Source organism: Lichenostomus cassidix, chromosome 1Aa (assembly GCF_008360975.1).
Source record: "Lichenostomus cassidix isolate B80296 chromosome 1Aa, HeHo_3.0, whole genome shotgun sequence".
Taxonomy (NCBI): domain Eukaryota; kingdom Metazoa; phylum Chordata; class Aves; order Passeriformes; family Meliphagidae; genus Lichenostomus; species Lichenostomus cassidix.
In genome coordinates this window covers 9,789,172-9,813,707 of record NC_139480.1, presented here as the reverse complement: position 1 = coordinate 9,813,707, position 24,536 = coordinate 9,789,172, and the positions used below count along the sequence as shown (strand labels likewise).

At 35.4% G+C, this 24,536-nt stretch overlaps 1 protein-coding gene across 11 annotated transcripts in view; it reads right to left on the bottom strand.

Moving 5' to 3' along the window:
* CACNA2D1 (calcium voltage-gated channel auxiliary subunit alpha2delta 1) overlaps nucleotides 1-24,536 on the bottom strand; it is a 353,423-nt gene that overhangs the window by 9,493 nt on the left and 319,394 nt on the right. For 3 of the 11 annotated variants that reach the window (XM_085083515.1, XM_085083532.1, XM_085083542.1), the window contains 17 exons: nucleotides 23,582-23,673; nucleotides 21,612-21,672; nucleotides 19,778-19,875; nucleotides 17,667-17,751; nucleotides 17,391-17,453; nucleotides 16,291-16,394; nucleotides 15,294-15,380; nucleotides 14,871-14,938; nucleotides 13,526-13,564; nucleotides 12,253-12,324; nucleotides 11,677-11,829; nucleotides 11,533-11,585; nucleotides 8,544-8,599; nucleotides 8,262-8,391; nucleotides 6,852-6,964; nucleotides 3,840-3,922; nucleotides 2,469-2,557 (listed from right to left, as the gene is read on the bottom strand). In XM_085083515.1, coding sequence (XP_084939641.1) covers nucleotides 2,469-2,557; nucleotides 3,840-3,922; nucleotides 6,852-6,964; nucleotides 8,262-8,391; nucleotides 8,544-8,599; nucleotides 11,533-11,585; nucleotides 11,677-11,829; nucleotides 12,253-12,324; nucleotides 13,526-13,564; nucleotides 14,871-14,938; nucleotides 15,294-15,380; nucleotides 16,291-16,394; nucleotides 17,391-17,453; nucleotides 17,667-17,751; nucleotides 19,778-19,875; nucleotides 21,612-21,672; nucleotides 23,582-23,673 — 1,446 coding nt within the window. Of the gene's footprint in view, nucleotides 1-2,468; nucleotides 2,558-3,839; nucleotides 3,923-6,851; nucleotides 6,965-8,261; nucleotides 8,392-8,543; nucleotides 8,600-11,532; nucleotides 11,586-11,676; nucleotides 11,830-12,252; nucleotides 12,325-13,525; nucleotides 13,565-14,870; nucleotides 14,939-15,293; nucleotides 15,381-16,290; nucleotides 16,395-17,390; nucleotides 17,454-17,666; nucleotides 17,752-19,777; nucleotides 19,876-21,611; nucleotides 21,673-22,360; nucleotides 22,376-23,581; nucleotides 23,674-24,536 lie in introns of all 11 variants that reach the window. The other 8 variants (XM_085083524.1, XM_085083544.1, XM_085083549.1 and 5 more) reach the window with 4 other exon arrangements.

The following is a 24,536-nucleotide window of genomic DNA, read 5'->3' as shown; positions in this document are numbered from 1 at the left end:
GTCATCTCCTTCATGTCATGCCTTACTGTGATAACTCTAGATAGGGTTATTTTACAGCATCACATTCCATGAAAATTATTCAGTACTTTCAGAATGGAAATGAATGCTTTTATAAAACCATACGTTCGTTGTTAAGTATCAAACCCACATATTCATTGTTATGTATCAACATTTTCTTGAAGACACTGCCAGTCCAAAATTTAAAAAATACATGTGGAACTATAAATACATATACACACATATATGCTAAGGCTATACACATATTTGTTACTCCCTTAGAAGTGTACTATAACTAGTTAGTATACTAAAATTTTGTTTTTAAAGCACAGTAATTCATCAGAACCTAAAATGCTACTCTGACTCATAAAGGGGTAAAACAACTTCTGCCAAAGAGCTTTTGATCTGACCTTTGATATCAATTGTTTACCTCAAAGTTATATCTTTTAAAGGCATGTATTTTAAATGTTCCATATTACATGGAGAGTACCTTTGCTTTCACTGAACAGTCATTTCCAGTTCCAACGCATGGTCATTCATAAATTTTGTGTTATCCTCCTTTGCCTGGACTACCTCACAAAGCTTTCAAAGGTGGACAGCTACCCACAGATGAGGGACAGAGACAATTCCATCAAGATGTATCTAGTTGCCAGGACTGCTAATCACCCTCAAAGCTCCCAGTGACATCCCTGGAAGGTGACGGAAATAGAACATTCCCAGTAGGAGCTAAAAACTTGTACAGTTCTTTTCTTTATTCTCAGGCATGGCAAACAAAACCAGTCTGCATGTACAAAGTAAGAGCAAGCCATTCAAGGCAGTGATAATGACTATTTTGTTATCCTTGATGAAAAGTAAAAAAAACCGTCAGGTTACTGAACCTGATCAGCTGGATTGTATCTATGTTGGCTTCAGTGATTTTAATATAACTACACAGATTAATGTCCAGAGAGAGCCCATTTCCAAAATCACAAAGTTATTAAAAACAAGATGGATGAACAAAATTAATTTTATAACTTTCTGCTGCCAAAAGCTTATCAACCTGAAATTATATTCTGTGGGTTTCCCATTTTAGGCAGAAAACACATTTTGGGCATAAAGAATTCAGCTCAAGGTGAGTCAGTGCTGCTTTATGTACACTGGACAGTAGCTTTTTAATTAAAAGAAAGCTATGTGCAGAGTAAATTGCATGAGCAAGAACATGAGATGTCAATCTAGATTTTAATGTGAAATACCACTGGCTTAAAGAAAGGCCTTTCACCTTTCCCTACAACCTTCTGCCATGGCTGTTCAAGTTCCTAGGTTAGCTGGAAACTAGATCATTTAAATACAGAATATGAAACTTCAAAAATTACTCAAATAAAAAACTGTTAAACAGAATTTTAATATTTTTTTTCATGTATGTTCAAGCGATATTAATTTAACCTTCCCTTAAGTACAGAGAGACTATAAATCACTGAGAAAATGATAGTTTTAAATTGCTATAATTTTCAGTATTTCACTACACAAACTCTGAAAAATGCCCTGTAACCTTCCAGTTCTGCCTCTGAGTTTGCTATTCTTTGATAGACATGTGAGTATCTCCCTCTAGTGGCTTTCAGAACAATAATGTTGATCAGAACCCCCTTCAGTCAAGGATTTTATGCTCTTTACCCTTAGCAATTCTCTTGCTATGTCTCACTAGCATAGCAGCTCGTGCCACTGTCCTACACCATCAAATGCAACACAGTCGAATTGCCAAGGCTTTAGTTATAAACCCCAGAGTCTGCACTTGGTCAACAGACAGGAACTTACATAGTTAATTAGAAGAAAAAACCCACCTTCTGCTGTAATTAGGCAATTAATATGTCTAGGATGCCAAAAATTAAGAAGTAAAGAGTATGATTTTACTGAATTCCCAGTTTAACCACATTGATGCACACTATTATCTTCCATCTGTTTAACTGTTGTTAAACATTAACTGTTGTGTTCATTTGAATGCAGTGAAAACTCTTTACTATTCTCAACAGCAACACTCACACACAGCATTCATCCTTGCTACCCCTAAGTAAAGCTTGATTTTCACAGGTATTACTGTCTCTTCTATTGGCTTTGTATCTTTATTTGTCTGTGTGAAAAAAACTTTCTTCTTCTGTTCATTTCAACAAGGACAAGAGAAAAGTGCTTCAAAGTGGAGGACGTGGACTCAGCTGTACATGTGCGATCTCAAAGAGGCAACCATATAAATCCAACAGGTTCCCTTGTCTGTGAATGTTCTATGGGAGAGGCCCTTGTGTTTAGTAATTGTGATTTATAAGGCTCCAGACAGGTTTTTTTCATATTTAATTTCCCTTAATATTGCAATAGTAATTTGCTCCAGATTGTTGCTTTTGGGACTCGCTTCATTCTGTTTTCCTTTGTATGCTCAGTAAGTAAAAAAGTCTGCTAATTTTTTAAGCCAAGAACAAAACAAAAAATTAGAGAAAGTAACTGACCATCCACACCACATGAAAACTTGCAGAAAAATGAAGATAGGAGCGGACGTCATGGCAGAGGCACGACTCGTTGTGCATATAGGCTGATCCTATTAATAACGGGCAAAGTAGCAAGTAGAGGAAAGGAAAGAAAACACAGAAAAAAAGACATACAAGATGAGATATCATGCAGATTGCTGGCAGTTAGCAGAGTTAATGTGAAAGCATCCACCCAAGAGCAAGAGATTCACAGCAAATTTTGCAAATAAACTTAACCAAAACAATTCACTGTTACAAAACACATGACTTACACACTGATCAGCACATCAAGCTAGTGAGCAAGAGCTGTACTTTCACACACAATCATATCGGGATGGTTTGGATTATTTACAATGGCTGGATAGCTTTTGGATGTTTTTTCAATCTTATTTAATCTTTGTTGGTTAGTAAGAAGACTTCCTTTCTTAAAACAAAATTTGGTTACTAGAAAAATGCACTGAATACCAGTTCTCTGGACTTTTTAAAGGTTACAGAAATCTCAGTAATTGTGCCTCATTAGAAGAAAAGCAGAGAACATAGTGGAACAAATTTTGGTATACAGCAGCCAACTGAATGCACTGGTTTGGGATAATCTTTCCACTGCAGAAATTGCATGTGGCATTAAAAATGCATTTTTAAAATATTTATTGTATCTAATGCCAGGTACTTCCATGTTCAGCACCTTTTGTCTTGAAATTTATTCTGAACAACTTGAATTCATCATAATCTCTTTCGTACCTTTGAAAGGTAATACAGAGAGGATATTTAAAATAATTTAGATATATAGCACAACTATAATTTTTCTCTTTCAAAACTAATGCATTCAATACAGAAGTGCTAAACAGCGCAGTTTTGGTGATTTCAGTAAAGCAATGAACTTTTATACCTGTTAAGAACATGACCTAGGGGCAGTACAATTTGCAGAATTATAAAAACCACCCTAAACCACATATAACATTTTTAATAGTTTAGCAATACTCTAAATAATATTTGGGAAAATTATAATAAAAGTACTACTTCTAAGCCAGGATTATCATCTACTTGTGCAGGCCACTGAAGAACTGAATTTCACAGAACCATACAGAGACCAACACTTTTATGCTCACTGATGATTTTTTTAGTGGGAATCATGTGTGAAAGTGCAATGGTTATAGGAAAGGCAGATAAGAGCGCAGCTGTTAATTTTATGTTAATTGAAATAGAGTGGCTATGGTCTAGAGTGAACAGTATGTTTAGTGATAAAAAGGTTACCAGGCACCAAGGTACATTTAAACACAGTTTTCACTGATTGTCTAAAGCTGTTCTACAATTGTTTTTAAAGGTGATCCTAAAGTCTTACAACTTCAATTTTACCTGTTTGGCTTCATCAAAACAGAGATCAGGACCCTTTCTGTATCTAGGTTGTTTGACCATTTCACAGGGATTTGGCCCTTCATCTGTTTCTCTGGTTAAGGAGTATGACTGTTTTTCATGCATTGTATATGAGCAGGATCAACATTCTGTTTTTATTTTTGCTGCAGGAGAGAAGATTTATGCTAATTCAGATAGTACTGAAATACACATCAATATTCACAGCTCATTGTTTAAAATAAAGAAAACCAACCCAACCATTTAGATAAAATGAAATACCTTTTTTTTATACAGCTATAATCAAGACAACAAACATCCTGCATGACTTTTAGAATATTTTCAGAACCATAAACAGAAATAAAATAAAAGCTGAGTTCTTTTAACATTTTCTGTATTGCTTTTATTATCATTGCATAAATATTGCAGAAAAATATTTCATAAAGCAGAAACTTTCAATGGTGCTGATTAGCTGTAGTTTATGTTACCACTAAGTTATTCTGCTAAAATGAAGGTACACAGTAAAAGCAAGGAAACTTGTTTGGAAAAGTAATGCTATATGCAGTTTGAACATAGCAGTAGAAGCCTATAAAAACTACTGGTTCTATAATGTGTACACTTATATTACCCCAAATATCATAGAAAAGATTATCCCACTGTAGGCTTTGTCGTAAATGACAGGAGAGCTAATGAATCCCATTAGCATTGCAGTGATGAAGGCAGACAGAGAAAATGCTGTCCATGTTAGCAGCTGAACAGCAGGAGAGAAGGGGGAGCAGTGACATGCTATTAATTAGCTAACTGCAAATGTGAGGAGTTACTGCTTTAGCTCACATCTCTGAAATCTGTAATTGCTGGTGTTTTAGTGTAAACACTGCACTTCACATGTGCCACTGGCTAACAAGAGGCACAAGTCATTACGGCAGACTTGAAAGGCATGGGTATGGCAAACTGCAAAACAACCTTCTGGTGAAACCTGCTTATATTATCATCCAGTATGTTAAGCTTTCTTTTATTCCACTGCAGGTAGTACACATTATAAAGCTACTAAAAGAATTGAATGCCAGAACTTATCTTGGTAGCTCTAATTTACACTTGAAGCAATCCTATTCATGCACTACCAAGGAGTAGTACAGCAGCTTCAGTGCAACAAGTGGAGAGGCCAAAGGGAAGAGAAGGCAAGATAATGGGGAATTTATTTCTACAGATCTGCCTTCATGGTGATGTTATCAGACTCATCTCCCCTTTTCTCTGCTGTGGCTAAACTGAAAGTTGAAACATGAAAATATTCTGAGACAGTGAGCATAAGCAAATCTGTACCAGCCAAAAGGAAGCAAAATGTAATAATAATCATCTAAATAGCACCCAAAGGCCATTTTGTCTGCTTGGCTGATGTTACGCTACTTCTGCATTTCACTATGTACCTTAGTTACAGAAAAGAGAGAATACCTTAGTACTGCACAGTTGGAGGAAAAATAAAATAGTTCATTTAGTCAATATAAGCCCACCCAGCTGCTCTGGCTGCCATTTGAGGTCATTTACTTCTTTCTAGATGTTTTGGGCTCCACAGGGAAATGCAAGTCATGTGCCCTTTCCCCATCAGTCATGCTTTCCTTTCTATACTGAGTGCTGTCTATAAATCCAGACAGTGGAAACAGTTAATCAAACTGTCATGGACTGAAGCCAATTAGAATATTGGGCTGTGTTTACATAGTTCTGTGATGACACCCCAATGTAACTTCCTTTTCAGCCTGAGCGTAGATGGAATTCCAGTTTTATTAATGCATTGCTTGTGCCAAAGAAACACAGTCATCTGTACAACCATCTGCTTTTCTTTCAGAAGTGGGAGAGACTGTCTCAACTAACTTCCTGACATGGACAAAGGTATTACTAATTGTTTTCCCTGTTCTGTCACAGTAATCCAAAATATGATTTGATTTACCACCGCTGGTATGTTGTCCTCAAGCCTGTGTAGAAGAGAATGGCTGAGGTGAATTTCTCCTGCCCTAGAATGAGTATGTTGGCTTTATGTATTTCCATCACCATCACCTAGAGGTATCTACTGCACTGAACAGACTAAAGCACAGAGATTGGCATGAAGGTGGTTGTAAATTAAAACAGTCTTTCATATGCTTTTAACTTTAATGCTTGTGTTGCAAGGACTCTGCTTAGCATGTAAGCCACCTATGTCTGCAGCCAACTCTCCGGAAATTCTGTGCAGCTGTATTAACTCCAGCCTTTGATGGCTAATGCAGTTTCCACAAGACCTGAGCTCTTGTCATTGGCACTGAGCACACACTAAATTGCCTTCAGCAGCTAACCATCACTGCAGCAGCTCAACTTTTCATGACCAAACTCTTCTATCCTGGCCTTTTTTATTTCTCTGGACAGACCTACCCTTGTCTTTTCTAAAGGTTGGACAAACCCAAGACTCTCAAATTTCCCTTGCCTGTGCCCTCAGATGGCAACCTCCTTGGTGGCCCTTCACTGGACTTCCTCCTGTATGCCAGTGGGATCCTGGGAAGCCCCACACAGCACTCCAGATGTGGTCCCACCAGTGTTGAAGAGATGGGATGGATCAGTTCTCCCAATCTGCTGACTACACTCTTGCTATCAGAGCCCAGGATGTGACCAGGTCTCTTTTCTGCCAGGCAGTGCAAACTCATGGTCACCTTCTTGTCCACCATGAACCTCCAGATCTTTTCTGCAAAGCTTTTTCTGTCACTCTGACCCCAGCCTGTACAGCTGTGACTTTGCATGTGTTTTTTTGAAACTTCATGAAGTTTCTGTGAGCCCTTTTCTGTCTAAATTCTCACAAATAACATCTTTGCTCTCTACCTCACTGATTGCTGCTTCACATGAGTTGTGATATCACCCACAAATACCTACTTCAAGTATTCCAGTGGCACCCATGTTGATAGCATGTAGATAAGTAGGTCATTTCTCCCCAAATATATTCCAGTATCCCATAGCCAAAAATCAATCCACACTACTAAATAACATGACTTTAAAGGATACCCGGCTTCTCTGCTTGCATCAGTGGCTTTGGGTCACAGGAACGGCACAGCAGTTGGCTGTCACTAATAATGAACACTAGATTGGTGTTTGAAATCTTCTCTGCATGATAAAGTCTGGAAAAAAAGCCAACAAAAACCTATGTTTAAATGAAGCAAAAAAATCCATATTTGAGAAGGATATACAGTATTGGAATAAAATAATCCAGCTTCACTTATCAGTCTGCCTGCTACTGTTTATCTTTTTCATGAACAAACAGTAAGAAACATTTATAACAAATTTTGTAATCTTTTTGACATTTCCATCGTTCCCTCTTTCAACTAGACTTGTTAGAAGAAAAAAAGGAAAAGAGCATAAAATTGCTTTGAGTTAATAGCTAGCTCTGTATTGCTACCACAGTAGCTGTACTGAGAAATTACATCAGTTCAGCATCAATTCGCACTGTAAAAACCCCAACCACAAAAACAAACAAACAAAACCCCAATACATAAACCTGCCTGTAGAAGGGCGAGAGAGAAGCTTAGGATATATGTATGTTGTGTATTGGTGTGTATTTGTTGTATTTTTTATGTCCATATAATTCTGCAAAAGGTCTTTAAGTTAGTAAGGTCATTTTAAGTTTATAAATAAACCCAACACATACTAGCAACATGGAAGAGAAAGTATGGAAGTGGAAAAACGTCTGCGCATTTTGTCTGTATTCACCATTTTACAGAGCTCTCTCTCTTTCTTTCCTGGCTGGAAATATTCTCTTTTTTGTTAGAAATCTGGCTGTCAATTCTAATTTCTAAGATATTTTCAGAAGCTCAGAATGTATGCAAAACCTCAGCAAGTTCTTGCATGAAACAGAGAACTTAAGTCCAAGTTGCTGTGTTTCTGAAGTATACAATTTTTTCACATATTATTAAATATCATCCTCAATAGGCCTCCTTATGGTGCCTGAAGAGTAATTCTTTTAATAAAAAAATAGAACAGCTTTGTTTTTTAAATAAGACTCATGGTTCTTAAATCATGAGCACTATCAACTAGAAGGTAAATTAGAACATAAATTGCATAATCTTCTTGACTGCCAAAAATTCTGATATATAACTGGATTAAAGAAAATCATATCCCTTGGGATATTGCAGAATGCTCTTAAGTTGACATAATAAATTACAATTTCATGGAGCAGAGACTATAAACCAAAAAAAATTTACTAAAAAATTTCTACAATTATTTAATTATTTGAATTAAAATTAATTCTAAACAAATACAATGAGAATGTAATTTGCTGCCTATATTCTTCTCTGTCCTGCTTATGCAAGTTTGGTGAAATTAATCCAAAATATATTTTTGCTTCTTATAACAGTGTCATTATCTTTTACAAAATGAATAAAAATCCCAAAGTTATTACTTATATTAAGGAAATTTTACCTGGAGCAGTTTATACAGTCTACAATCCCACCAAAGGATTTATCATCGTTTTCAAAGAAGTATTGAGTTTGCTCAGTGATACAGCTTGTTTTAGGCAGGGCAGCACCGAAATCATCATCTTCCATATCAGCTGATATAAAAGAAATAAATAAATAAACAAAGAAACAAACAATGGCATTTTTAAGTCACAGACAAAATGGGGAGACCCAAGTGTGTCCCCTGGCTTAGATTCTTACCTTCTACTTCACTCAAAGTTGACTCTTTAACAGTCTCTTGACTTACCTGCTTCAAGGAACCGTGGAAAAGTCAAGCTCAAAAACAGCTGCTGTAAGATTGACCTGAACACAGAAAGACAATACATGTTTTTTAAAGGCTCTTTTTCTTCTTTGTATTTTAATGGATACTTAAAAACTACTCAAATATAAGATATTAACAACAACAAAAAAAAGCTTTTGCCAGTTATCAAAGTTGTGCTTCTTTAAACCTTACAGTTTGACTCTGGTTTTCTTATCACACATTCTCACAGGTCTTTCACACTAATCTTTTATTCTACTGGTCAGATTTGCTATGACATGTGCCCACAACTCACATAATAGAAATGTTATGATGTCATCCCATGCCCTCCTTTTATACCACTGTGGGAGGTGGAAGAGGCATCTTAGTGTTTCTCTAACACTTAAACCTACTGGAACTCCTTTTTAACACGCTCAGGGAAAATACTAGTGAATTAGATACTTACACTGATAAAGGTTTATTAAATTGCTGAGAAGGAGATCAACAGTGAACTATTACAAGTATATTATAAAAAACATTACTGTAATAATTGACTGTTAAAATCATCACCATTCCTGCTCTTGAGGTATGGACTACATTTTATTCCTACATGCTGCCATAATACTTTAGCTTACAGAGCTCCATTTATTTCATTTTCTTTTCTTCACTGGTGATGGCATTTTTTGCAATTTTATTTACTTCAAGCAAGTACCAGCTTGCCACACACACAGCCCCTTTCTCCTCCACCTGCCTGTTAAAACAGGAACTGCAGCAGGTGTATTCTTTGACTCCCTTCTTGTCCTTGACCTTCCTAAGTTGTATTTTCCAGTTGTCAAGTTTTAGGATGACCCAAATATGGCACAAGGATGACACAAATATGACCTAATCTCTTCTCATCCCATTCTCTTCTAACACTTGTTCTGCAAAGAGAAGGAACTGTATAACTTCATTCAACCTCAAAGTTTTTTTTTTCTCCTTTTCTCCTTATCCAGTGTGATTCCTGTGTAAAGAAACTGAATATGCCTGTCACCTTTCCCAAGGAGGATTTGCCTGAAGGAGTTCTGCATTCCCATCCACAGCTTTTTGCTTTGAATCAGCAAAGGGACAACACACAGCAGTCATGGGTCAGAAGAGACCTGATGCCATTCAATAGTGATACAATTTGCTGACAGAAAATACTAATCCTTTGTAATGGCTTACCACAGAACTTACAGGGAACTGAACAAAAAAGGCAGCCTGGGAAAAACTGCTAAATCTCCTGCCTTAAAGGAGCATGAAGGAGAAATGATACATACTCTCTCAACTAAATGCTGATGTAACCCAGATAAATTCTGAAAGTGATCACTCACACATTTATCCCACATTTTTTGCCTGAAACACTATAGCTTTCTTTAATAACCTGGTGTCTCTTATTTCCCTGCATTTGCTTTTGCCAGGTGCCTCACTGAATCTATTTTTTGGTCATCCCTTTTCACTTTGCTTGCTTAATGGGCTTCTCTGCCTGCTTCTGACCTAGATTCCATTAAAAACATGGCCATAGTAAAGTACTTTAATGTTGTGCTTTCAAGTTAAACACCACACAAAATAAACCTCAGGTCTAAATTGAATCCAGACCACTGAATCTGATTTGAACACTGATAAACTGAAATTTCTCTGTTTGAAAAGAACTCGAGTTTCTCTTCTGGATTATTGCCCATCTTCAATTTTTGAAGTTTGCTGTTGTCCAAGAAAACCAGGATTATTGCTCTTCCTGTTAACTAAATGTAACCAACAATAAAAAGCAACATAGTCTTCACAGTGCTTCTGTGAGAAAATTACTATACATTTTTTCAGCTGCTGCATATTTTAACTCTTAGCTTCATAAAGTAGGTAATTTATTCCATCTTGGTAATTCTTACTAGAAAAAAAAGCATCATGGAGATTTAGAATAAGGACCAGTCTCTGAGAGTGCAACTCACACCAATGCAAAAGTACCACATCAACCCCAATTAGTTATCCCAATCTGGTGCCGAGAGAAATAGCTGATATGGGTGTTAATCTGCACAGCTTCGAAGCAGGTAAAATACCCCACATGGTACTGTGTCAGCTCTGGAGACCTCAGCACAGAAAAACATAGACCTGTAAGTGGGTCCAGACAAAGATCACAAAAATGATCAGAGGAATGGAACAATTTTCCCATAAGGAAATGCTGAAAGGGTTGGGGTTCAGTCTGGATAAAAGGAGGCTCCCAGGAGATCTTATTGTGGCCTTTCAGTATTTAAAGGGGGCCTTTAAAAAATATCAGGACAAACTTTATAGCAGGGCCTGTTCCAACAGGACAAGAGGTAATAGTTTTAAACTAAAAGAGGGTAGATTCAGACTAGATTTAAGGAAGATATTTTTTACAAAGAGGATGTGACACACTGACACAAGTTTCCCAGAGAGGTGGAAATGCCTCATCCCTGGGGACATTCAAGGTCAGGCTGTAAGGGTCTCTGAGCAACCTGATCTAGTTGAAGATGTGCCTGCTCTTTGTAGGGGAAGTTGGGCTGGATGACCTTTAAAGATCCCTTCCAACCCAAATGGTTCTGTGAGTCATGTGTTTTGTAAAATGATTCACTGAAAAGCAAACATTGATCTTCTTAAGACTTTGTGCTAGAAAAAGGCAAAGTTGATTTTCTGAGATAGGGAACCAAGTGATCAGTAACTCGAAATGTGATAATTTAGAATTCACAACTGCCCATCATACTAAGACCATTAATTCAAACTCTGCATCCTGAAGCTGATTTTGCAGAGTCAGAGCACACAATCACAAAACCTGGCAAGAGCAGTTTTGAATTAAACTGTTGACAAAACTGTCATGTTTGGAGACATAGCTAAGAATTTTCACCATGACAAACTGCAGAAACAAAGGGTCCAGAGCACTTTTATGGAGGAAAAAAACCCAAGCCAAATACAGTTTCAACCAACTGAATAATTATAGTTTGGACACAGAGATTACCTACACCCCTGTCCTTACCAGGCTGCTGCTGAAGCCCACCATCCAAGTTGCAAAATATCTGTTATTGTAGGCTGGGAAAAAAACCAAAAGAGATTATTTTATTTGTATAAACATCTGCAGACTTTTAATGGAATGTCAGCCACTGCACATGGCACTACTGACCACATAAGCAGAACGAAGTCCAGCTCCTTGCTTTGGTTCTTCTTCAGGATCACAGACTGACTGATAGTCATAGGACTTGTTAAAGGCATACAGGGACATGTTAATCAGGTTTCGCATCAGCCCAGGATCAATTTCACCAAAGAATCTTCCAATCTGATGGGGGAAAATATAGAGAGATAAGGTAAAGCATTTCCAAGTATTTTACTCCTAACCAAGTGCACAGTTCTAAATTCTCCAGTTACTAACTGCTAAATGCAGTATCAATGAGAGCCTGCCAGGGGAAGAGAAAGAAGAATATGAGAAAGAAGGTGTGTGGATGACACACTGCTTGTCCTCACCATCTTAAGTCCATTTGTGCTTTTGCAAAGGATGCAAATTGGTGGAAGTTTGGCTTCTTCAGCCATAAAGAAAACTGTAAAAAATACGAACAAAACCAATGGAATTTCTGATCCAGCAATATTTTTGTGATTCAGAGTGTTATTTTTAGGTAAAGCTGAGAATGAAATGCTCCTTTTTTTTTCTCCTAAAACGTCTTCCTATTGGTTTTCATGTTCTGTTCTTAAAAAATATACATACCTGTTGTGTATATTCATCTCGATTTGACATCAAAAGAAATCCACCATCATCAAGGATAACACAGTCCACATGCTAAGAAATAAGAAAGTGAAATATGTTTTACAGGAAAGATTTGTCAATAGAACACTCTGTAAGAAACTAGTTTCTTTTTCAAGACATCAGAAGTATCTTCAAATCACAAACCCATAGCCAAGGGCAAATTTTATGTTATAATAATTAGCATTATCAGTGTAACACAAGTTTGAACAGATCAAAGGCTTATTTGTGGCTTAATTTCATAAAAGTTGTTTTGCAAATTCCTATTTGCTCAATACTTTGTTAGTTCCAAGAGTGCTATATCCTTATTAAATCTGATTATAATTGGAACTCAGTTCATAGTAAGGGACTACAACTCCTCATGTGCTTCAGCAATGCCTAAAGTCCTTTTCCATTTGCAGCTTTCAATGGTAAAAATGTTAAGGGCAGGCTCTCAGCTTGGCAGTCATGATTATTTTCATTTGCCACAGACTGTAGTGGGATTACTCCAGGTGTCAGGTGCAGGAACAGGAAACCCACTAGTTCCAGATGCTTTGCACTTTGTAAAATATCCCTGCAGCCAGAGATTGGAGAGATAGCACTGAGGACAAATAGATAACCTCCCACAGTACCCTTTCTGCTGTAATTCTTGCATTTAATGATCTTCACATTCCTCGAAAGAACTCAGAAGACCTGAGCAGAGGAAAGCTTTTAAGCACATGGCAGAACCTGATCTGGTGACAGTGTCTGGATCTGTGCTCTCCTGAGTGCCAGCAGAGCTTTGGGAAACCCTAATCCTGAACGTGCTGTGCTGGGAACCAATCAATGTGCAAAAGCACATCATGGCCTCTGGTGCTTCTAAGTTTGCATCTACCCTCCTCTGAGGCACTCTTTTTTTTTCTTTTTATTTAGATTTATTTAAATTATTATTTTTTCTCAGGATTTGTCTCTTGCTTTGCAAATTACTGTTATATTTTTCTCACTTTTTTCTTCCCATCATTATCTATCGCTTTTCCTGTACTTTTGTCTTTACACTTGTTCTCATAACTTCATCACAACAACCACTTCACTGGATTTTTATGCCCTCTTTCACCCCTTCTTCTCCTAACCATCATCTTTCTCAAGACACAAACAACTAAGCCCAGTTTTCTGTAAAATTAACATTCAAATCATAATGATAGAATCTGTCTTAGAGCTAGAAAGAATGAGTGAATTTTCATAATCTATCAGATATTCATAAACTGAAGAAAATTCTTACCATGCTATTCCTTTCACAGCCACAGATTTCACTGTTGCACTAAAAAACAGAAGTATGATAATCTTCACAAAAATGTTACAAAATAAACTGTATTTTGCAGGTATAGTAATCAAGCAAGGCAAGAACAAGTGATTCTAATTTCTGTATCTGTATATAAACTTAAATTAATTTTGAGTGTGTGTCATTTATCACAAATATCTCTCTGAACACCCTGTATTCAGTAATTATCAATAGCACAATCCCGACTGCCTTTCACAAAGACTGATACAGATCCCTTTATGAGAGGATTCAATAATGATAAATAGCTTGGAGGTCTTGTCAGGATGTCAGTGTTGTGAGCATAAAGTAAAACTGAAAGAATAATAACATTTCCATGTGTTTGGGATATGTAAGGAAAGTCTTTTAAAGTATGCTTTTTGAACTTCACCAATCTCAAAGCACAGGAATCCTATGGGATAAAGGAAGCCTATCAGCCCACTTGGCTTTTATGGTTTTTACAATTCCTAACATGTTTTTCTCATGTTCCTGCAATATGTGTACACATACACATGTAACTGTGTCCTTGCACTACAAACCAGAGCAAAACAACTACCAGGTAATGCTGGAGTCATCAACTTCATATGCATTCTGAAATATTAATCTTACTTTCCATTTTTCCATTAGGTATTTCTGTCCTCACCAGTTCTGACATTTAGGCAATGTCTTTGCCTACTCACTGAACTACATCTCCAATACCCAAACCAGCCAGACTCTGTTATTTATCCCCTAAGCATACAACCAACCAAACAATATTGCCTCAGCCAATAAGAAGTTTACGTTCTGTAAGTTTCTTCATTTTCTGTCTTTCCTTCCCCAATTCACTATAAATTCCATACTTTCCCTTTCCATTAAACTTTCTTCCTTCCCATTTACACCTAAGCATTAGATGTATGGAATGAAATGGTTAAGCGCCTATTTCACTAAGTTCTGCTAAAATGCTGTGATGTTGGTTGCAATATAAATCCTTACTGTTCACTGCTTACTTATCCTTGATATTAAACAAAAATAGATTCACTAATTCTTTTGCAGATTTTTGTCACTGCTACAGCATAGTCTTACTACTTGCTAGAATATGTCATTTTTCTTTGTCTTTATCCATGTCTCATAATGATGAAAACAAGACATGTACAAAATACAGCCTATTTCAACATAGATTTATTTCGTGCATTTGGATGATTTAAATACCACAATTACTTGGCAACTGCAGATCAGTGTGACTCTGGCACAAAGAGACAGTAAACCTATTTGCATCTGAAGCTTTGAGAAATGCAAATAAAGTTCAAAAAAGATTTGGTCAATTGCTTACCAGGCTCTTGATTGTGGTTTTTGTGAAATTGTCCATCCAGCTGTTTGCATCAATTTTTATTCCAACAACTAATAAGAAATACATGAAAGTCTTTTTTAGTATAATGAAGAAAAAAAAGGTAAGTGTATAATCCTAAAAAAGAGGGGGAGATACTATGATATCATCTAAATAATTGAATTTTAGAAGAGTAAAATATGATTTTGTTCACCAACACTGTTCATGAGACTAATAAATTAAACACTCTTACTCAAACACAAACAGATTTCCACTAGCAAGATTAAAACTGTCTCAGAGAAAATAATATTATAAAGTGAAGTTCCTTTGAAATCTCAATTAAATTTCCAATTCACTGTTGAGCAACGACCAAATAACTAAATAGCAAATAACTAAAGTAGTTGAAATTTCAGCACCACTCTATCTTACCTGCTGGCTTGAGAAGCTTCCCCCCAATCGTTATTTGCACAGCCTTGCTTACCATAATACCTGATTCATAACTATTGGCACCACTTTCTGACAGTATAGAAGAGAAAAAAAAGCAAACAAAAAAAGAAGTTAGTGACATAAAAGCCTCTTCCTCTGAAATTTAAATTAATTCTTATTCAAATACCAGAATGATTAAAAAAAAAAAATCCCTGTCCAAAAGCATTGACCCAGCTGTATCACACATTTATCACCTGTGATAGCTCAGATCACTAACACTGGCATTACTAAGGAATATTTGTGTTTACTTTTCTTCTTTTGGTATCCCATTTGGCTGCTTCATAAAGTTACTGTAGCCATTTTTTCTTCTGCAAATAGAGCCATGAATACCTTTACACATGTGAGCAGCTCTGTTAAAACCAGGATCAGAGCCAAGTATTTTATCCTGCTGCTGTCTGTGTATTTTTCAGTGCAGAGTATACTGACAACACTCAGTAACCCACAATTACTGCTCTGACAGACTTCAGCCTGTTTTCAACACTGTTTAGTATGAAAAATCAAGTTGAAAGTACATTCCCTGGAGCTGTTGGAGGAGCAACAAAGGCTTCACGGAATTTAATTAATTATCTTCTTTATATTTTATTGAGAAAAAATGCTATAAATAATTATAAAATAATTATTGAAATAATTATGAAATAACAGCAATAAAAGATCCCATATGTTTAAGAGAGGAGTGTGTCATTTGTGGCAGCATCTGCTTTTAGACAAACTTGAGAAGGTTAATGTTGCTCACATCATTAACGAGCACTTGCTATTGTGCTTATATTGGTTCGAAATGCCACAATATTTCAGGCTTGCTGGTTTGGGAGAATAAGAGCAATTTTAAGTAGAATTCAAAAGCAAAGTTTAAATTAGGTAGTGGTGCAGGGGATGGAGTATGGGAAACTTCCACTTACATTGGACTAGCTAGATCTGACATTTCCAAACCGTGGTGACTTACTGTTGTAGTATGGAGCTGTGAAAATATAGTTGTCATTATCTAAACTTCTTTTATATAAGCTGACTTCATAAGTTTCAGCATTTTCCAGCCAATCTTCTCCTGCCCTAAATTAAAAAAAAAAAAAATACTGATCAAAAAGAGACAGTTCAGAGTTTCATTAAAGCTGTACTGCAGGTTGTTTTCTTTTAATATTTTACAGTTGGAAAATGTGAGATCCGTTCTTAGAGTCCTCAGGCTCTGTCAGTTTTCACTGGTCAAAAGACAGGTGTAATCGTTAGAAAAACCCAAAACAAATGAACTTTGGGAAGAAAAAAAGAAAATAGTGCTCTTGGAACAACACGAATTTAGTCTCATCACATTTAGAAATGTTGAGACAAATACTGTAACATTACTTACAACAAAATCTAAATGAACCTTTACAGCACATGCTATGCCTTGAGCTTAATCCTAAAAGATTTAATATCATTAATAATCCCAAAATAGGAAAGAAACTGTCTTGGGGAGTAAAATTCATTGCCATATTCCCCTTCTGGGGAAACCCAGAATAACCTCAGAAAATAGATAAATTTTCCATTTACCAACAGATCTGTACGGGTGCCCTCACTATTCCCCGTCACTCGTGAGGATGTCTAGTTTATTATATGTCCAATTTCACATTCCCTTTTTGTCCTCTGGTAATGATACATTTTTTCTCTCTTGAAGTCCCTGGACCATTTGGTCTCATCTTAGTCTAAAAAATAAAATAAATCACCTACTACTTTCCAGTATTTGCAGCTTGCCAAACAACTGAGTGCTTGGGACTAATTAGGAATTTGCATGACCCCACTGCCACTAAAAAGGCATTGCCTTCCCTGCTACTCTACATTGATTAGAGACTTGGATTACAAGGGCCTGTCATGAAAATAATTTTACAAATCAGTTTCAAGCAGTGACACAGGTAAAAATGAAACAAAAACAAGGCATTCCATTAATTTCATAGCTATCAGTACAGATTAGAACATAGGAAACTGTAGTTTTTCATTCAATAAAGCCACTATTTAACATGCCACCCTTTCAGGCCTCAAAATTATCTTATTATACTATTTTGTAATAACTCTTACCTTTTGGGGAACACTCTAGTAATTCCACCATCTGTAACAACAAATTGTGCGACAACTCCATTGCTGTAAACAAAAATAAGATTTAAAATGAAAACTGATGGAAATTCTCACAAATTCCTATGTCAAGGGCTGTCTTTAAAGTGCATAACTGTGAATTAAATACCTATTCTGTGTAACATTAGCTGCATATCTCTATATAAGCACAGATGTATAAGATTTTCTTTTCAAACCTTGAAATGTGTAAAAAAAATCACAGTCAATAAAAAGTATACTTACAGAGACATTTTACTCCAATAATTTTGGACAAGTTCATTTGTAAATCCTGCATCCAGCAAAACTCTCATGACCATCTCAGTATTACCTATCAAAAGAATTAAAAGGTAAATCATGTGAAACCATATGAGATGCAGTTTTGATAAAAGCCTAAAACGAAATTCTGAGTTGGCAAGATGCTCCAGCTAGAAAAATTGGGTGTTTATATTCTGCCTAACTTCAAATTATGCCAAGAACTTAAATAGATGCTCTTACAATGCTGAGTTCACTTAAACATTTTCATCATTGTATCCTAAAAATCTATCTTAGTGTCATAGTAATAAAGAAGGTGATAAGGGTATAAGCCGCAGCTTTGTAAAGCCCTTAAATGTGGAAATTAACCTATTTTTAAGGCATGTCTTCATCAAAACACTTTTTATCTCAGCTGATGAAAAGAAAAACACTTAAATGTTAGTGATACTTACTACAAAAGGGGAATAATTCAGCTACATTATAAATATATTTGAATCAATTAAGTCCCAGGCTTTCAAATAAAACACATTTGTCACCTGAAAATGTGTACAGGGAAATAAACTAATTTTGAATCAGTAGCTTATATGCAGATGTCATGCTTAAATTTCTTTGAAAACATGGTCTGAAGTCAGTGCTTCTCAACCATCTTCTTCAGTAACACTTTAGAAGAGTTACTCAAGATTATTTCAATGTGGGGATTTTATTTGTTATTCCTTTGGAAAAGCTGAGATAATTTCTGCAGCCACTCATTCCTTTAGTTAATGCTGTTTACTTATTAATGAGACTATTTTAAAAGTAACTTAATTAGGAAGGAAGAAAAGGACAATTTTGCTGCATATTCCAAAATGAAATGCAGCCACAAGTAGATAATATTTTGGAATGATTACCTACTAAGCACTAGTGTATACTACAATATCGCTCAATATTTGCTTATATAAGTAGTGAATATTACACAAGAATTTTCATCTTTTATTAAATTATCATTAATTGCTTTTATCACTGGAGGTGAATGTTTTCATTTCCAAGACTGAATCGAGGGATTCAAAGAAAATATCAGTCAGTCAGGAACGTTTCAATGAATAAGATCACTCTGTTAAAAGAACACCAAATACCCACACATGCACATAAAAATAGCCTTTTGTGAGAAGGTATCATATCTAAGTGGACATTCCTTCAGCTACGTGGTCTAGCAGAGAGATTCTTTCTTGAATTTATCAGTGATCCCTGACAGCAACATGTCAAAAAGACTTGAGGAAAGCAAGACAAAAAAAGTTTATTCCAAATATTTATAAAATATTAATAATGCTAAACAGATGTAGACATATCAAACCAAATCCAAACATTAAATTTTTCATGAGAACAAGGCTCTAATACCTTACTGATGGTAATAACTCTTGATTTATTCCAAACAGAGGTTAGGGCCCAATCCAAAAACATGAATTAAACCCTTCCCAAAGCCCCAAGATCACCACTGCAGGAATTACATGGATCTGTGCTCTTAACCTATTCAAGCCCAAGTGAGACGTTTTTAACCGATTTGTGAACCAGCAAAAGAAATTACTTATCTGTTGTCCTGGTTCTTGGTTATTTCGGTCATGGACTTATTTTCTTTACTTATTTTGGAATAAAACAACAAGAAAGCACGTTGAAGATTTTATGACAATATCTTGGGTCGGATTGAGACTTGCCTTGGCTGATATGCTCAAGCAAAAAATATAAATTAAAAATATTTGGAGTGCATTAAAAGGAACCAGGAGTTATTTGACACTAGAGCAAAATGTGGAGAGGAATTACAGTAAACACTGGATATAAAAGGCCCTGAAAACTTTCTTCAGAAGGCCCTAACATGACTGCTCCTCCATCTTTCTCAGCTGGAGGACGCAGGTACTCTGCTCAGGTAATTAACTAGGGTTAGGCTTGAGAGATCTAAATATAGCCACAAACGTGCTAAATATTTTACACTCTAAACCTTGGATAGAAAATCCCAACACTAGATATAGTCATACTCAAAATAGCAAGCCACTAAATTTGAGCATGAGCTCTCATTCATGAGAAAGTATTTTCCTACGGAAAATTTCCAGTGAACTGAGAAGTGTACTTACATGATGAACTGCTTGGAGTTTTTCTGTCCATAAATTCATTGAAATTTAATAGAAACTCAGTGTTGTTTTCTGATTTTTTTACATCATTACAGTATTCTCTGAAAAAAACCAAAACATCAGTCTTCTCCTATTTTTTTCTTGTGCTGCTAAAGTAGATAATTTTAAATTCCACACAGGCTTGTACAACTATTATGAAGTAGTTGGTGCTACTGTGTCACTTAACTGCCATGATTGATACTGAATGATGACCGTATCAGTTATTTCAGACATCTACAGGAAATAAGGTATTCAAGGACCTGCCTAAACATTTGTTAAGATTCAGATTATAATAAAATTGCATGTATGAAATATGGCACAGATTCCCAGAAAAAATAAGGACTAGTGCAGGTCACAATGCTAGGAAACCATAGTCTATTAAAAAAACAAAAACAAAAAAAACCCAAAAAAACAAAAACAAAGCCCAGTGACTTTAAATTGCTCCTGGGTCAAACTGTACTGGAAAGCACATGGAGTGCTGGTGAAGTATAGTCACTCCACACTCAACTAAAGCCAGATTTATATGTTAAGGTCCTATCCTCCCAGAAATTTTAAAAGCAATTTTGATAGGGAACAACCCACATGAACATATAAACAAACCCTCTTTGTTTTGACATATGCAAAACAGATAAACAGTAAACTGCTGTCTATTATATAATGTAATAAAGCAATATATCACCGGGCAATTTACTGAATGCAAGCAGGCAAAATGAAAGTCACTGGGCATTTCAAAAGCAAATATTATATGGTAAGTGGCATTAAACAACTTTAATTAAAATGTAGAGAATGATTAGCAGTAAAGCAGGGGGCTCTCTTTTTTAAATGAGCTTTTATATTAAATTAATTTTACAAGCTAAAGAAGTCTATCCAAGTATTTCATATGACTAAGATATCTTATTGCTCTTTATTCACCTTACCATAATCCAGAAAGACTACAGGAAGATTTTACCTCGCTACACCAATAACCACATTTAAACAGAGCTACAGATCAAGCAGACTTTGTCCATGTAGGACAGTAGGGACTTGCTGGAAGCTGCAAATTGGTACAATTGATTCTCAATACCTTCAACCTTTCCGAAAAATTAAACATTTAAGCTGAGATACATCTTAAAATACAAGACTACATAAATTGATCTAGTCATTGAAATCAATCTAGTCATTGAAATCTAAAAGTATACAGAAATGTATCAGATAAAAAAAAAAGCAACAATTCTCAACTGATGGTAACTGTACAGCATTTCCTTCATTTATCATAACTATCTTTTAGAGGTATTAAATTTTTATGAACTGTTTATCATACCAGGTTTCCCTTGCAAGCATAATTTTAAAAGGGAAACAAGAACTGGACAATTTCACATAAAAAACCTCTGCGAACTAATAAAATTAATTAATTTTCAATGACTTAATCTTTATGCTCAATAATTGAAAATTACTTCATCCTTAAATGATAGAGAGCTTTGAAACCATTTGTCTTGAAGTTGGGAAACGTTGTGGTAAGTATTATGAAACCTATTTTAAAAATAGTTGTAAAATCTTAGAAGTCAGAACCACAAGAAATGCACAGATGTGAGTAAGTTTTCCATTAAAATAGCAATATCAGTTTTTACAACTCGCTTCAGTTAATATGAACAGAAATCAGAGCCTGAAGATGCTATTTACATTCCAGCATGAAAAAAGAGTTATAATTTTTCACCAAATGAATCTTTATTGGTCAAGTCTGTATTTTCCATGTGCCATTAGTCAGATCAGATGCCTATTTAGTGTTGAAATAATACTTATTACTGGGAAATCAACCAACCTTGGTGCTAAAAACGTATAGCCAACTTCATCAAAATGATCAAGCTTCAGTGTTTCTGTAACTACAAAGATAAAGAGTAAGCACCAAGTAAGTAAACTGGAATTTTTGCAATCATTTCTCAAACTATTTGGCTAACTTTTGCATGCATTCATGAATTTAGAAAGAAATGTTTATTTTGAGACATGTTCCCACTAATAAATTCTAAGCTTCTCAGTATTTCACAATATAAGAAGAAATTACTTCATTATTATATACAACATACACCTGGCAGCAGTAAGATAATATCTAACAATTTATTTAAGGAAGACATTTTATTAGTATAGCAACATGAAAACATATGAGATGTTTTTGCTAGCATTAAACTCTAATACAAATAAATATCTAGGAAACTGAGTTGCTAGAACATGAAGAAAAATGGTCCTAGTATTTTCTGCAATAAAGTTTAAAGTAATCATATTAGCTTCACTGTAAATCCTACTGAAAATAATGGCTTTAATAGCTGATATCACTGAACACTGATAGGACCAGATAAAGAAGGATTAGAGATTAGCAACATATTGAAATGTGCATGAAAACAGAAAAATACTTCACTTTTGTTTTTCCCTTTCTATTGCTATGGTACCCAATGATCATGAAGAAAATCCTGAGATGAGGAATACAGAGGAGAATATCCAGTAGGAATAGAAATATAAGTGAAAAATATCAACTGCAGTAAACAGAAGGAAATTGAGCAACAAGAATATACTTGCCCAGTTTGGATGTCACTATCCATCAGAAAGAGAAAGCAGGGAAACAGAAAAAAACAGGGTAAAGCACAAGGGGTCACAAACCAATATTTTATTCAAACAGCCCCTTGAATAAAAATATTGTACATAGATAGATCAAAGGTTCAGTTTACATACATCTGTAGTCTGGAAAGAAAAAGACAAACATCTTTGAAGACTGAAGAATAGGTCCTTCTCAATTATTTCCCAGTACCTTCTATATACTGTGGCTATTTCAAGGGTCTGTTTTGCAGGTTGTATTGATATAAGTGCAAAACCAGATGATCTAATCCATCAAGAGAATCATACTCTCTGCCTAAAAATTTAATTTTAAAGTACTTACTGTTGGAAAAAGTTACAAAATAAATCATTGATTATTAAAAGTCCCTGTATTCTACTTCATATGCAAGAGCAATGCTAGAGGGGAGTGATGTACTGTGAACCACATTTCCTCTAAACTAACAGTATCTATGACTGTCTGACTTTTTTCGTGTTTTTCTAATTTTCTATTTAATGACATGCTTGTTTCTAAGTTTATCATAACACCTGGATAAAGTTAAAAGGCTGTGATTAGTTCTATTTTGTGTACTACCTAGACTACAGTTAAGCTGCACCTAATAAAGAAAAACCTTGGAATAGTGACAAGTATAATATCCAACTATCACTTCCGAATCTGTAAATGGCTTGAAATTAGTCTAATGTAAAAATACAGTGCAAACATCCACTAAAACTACTTGTAAAATGCAAAATAAAAACCTAACTGCAAGCCAAACCAAACAGGGCTTTCACATTGTTCTATTCCTACAGGCAGCAGAGATAATTTGCTAAATATTATCCTGTAACTAAAATAAAAAATTTAAAAAAAAAGTCTTTACTCATATAGTCTATATCACTACATTTTGCTAACAGAATTTTAAAAAATAGTATCCAGACCCTTAAAATGACAGCAACAGAGGATACACAAAGCAATGATTCTACAGGCACAGAGCAAGGGGGTAGGGATTGTCAGTGGAACTGGGGTACCTGCATATATTCTATGTTTATAGAATATTTCTTGCACCTCGGATGTTACAATGGGTTAGAATCATTGCTGAAGATTTTGGGTACATCATGATAACATCAGTGAATTCCACAAAATTTATGAATTTCAAACATTGCATTTTTAGTGAATCTGAGACTTGGCAATACCAGACAAAACCAGGGAACCTTTACAGTACTTACATCTGGCTTGAACTAGTGGTTCGTCTATTTTGGCTCTAATATAATAAAAGCTGTATGATGGTAACACCAATGCCAAACTGCAATAGAAATGAGACAAGTAAACCAATTATGTTATTTGCAGCACTTTACCAGTTTCAGCTTCTCTGTGTTTTCAAAGTAATTAACAAGTTTGGAATTTGGATTGTCACAAGATAAGACAGTCACACGGTGATGTACCAGCCTCACACTTTGTAATAGAGACAAGTAGGTTTATGCCAGTCTTGAGGGTCCCTTTGTTTATTTTCATTCTTATTTACACCTTTAAGCATAAATGTACTTTTTAGCAGATAAGCAAGGAATTTCCAAGCAATTACAATTAAAAAAATACATTACTTTTGTATCTTCCTCTAACACATTTAACATCCCACTGTAAGATGTCACAGTGATCACTGACTGCAAAAACTTCCCTTAGTATTGTGCTGATTTGAATACATCATATAAGGGGAGACTTTCACTAATGAAACAACTATCAATATTCTCTAGGAAATGCATCTTGCAATATGTGCATTCACATTACATGCAAGATCCAACAAAATATTTTCTTTATTCATGCAGTCACCATTGACAATATTGAACATAATTCTTAAATAGTATTTTAAGATTTGCAGCACATTTGCAACATGTTTTCTTTTCTATTGCACTTATTTTTGTTCACAGTATGGAGGAATACTTTTTGCAGCTAAATTCAATACATATGTAGAAGAGCTCATTTCTAAACATGTATGTAAAGGACAGGAGGTATGAATAATCATTAAACAGGTATCATCATCTCCTGAGTTGCATCCTTAATTTTTGCACTTGGATTTCATCCATGTAGAGCTGCAACTGTTTCTAATGAAGAGCTGCAGAAATTACCATTAAAAATGTGGTACAGTTGAGCCATAAATGAGCTGACCTTTAA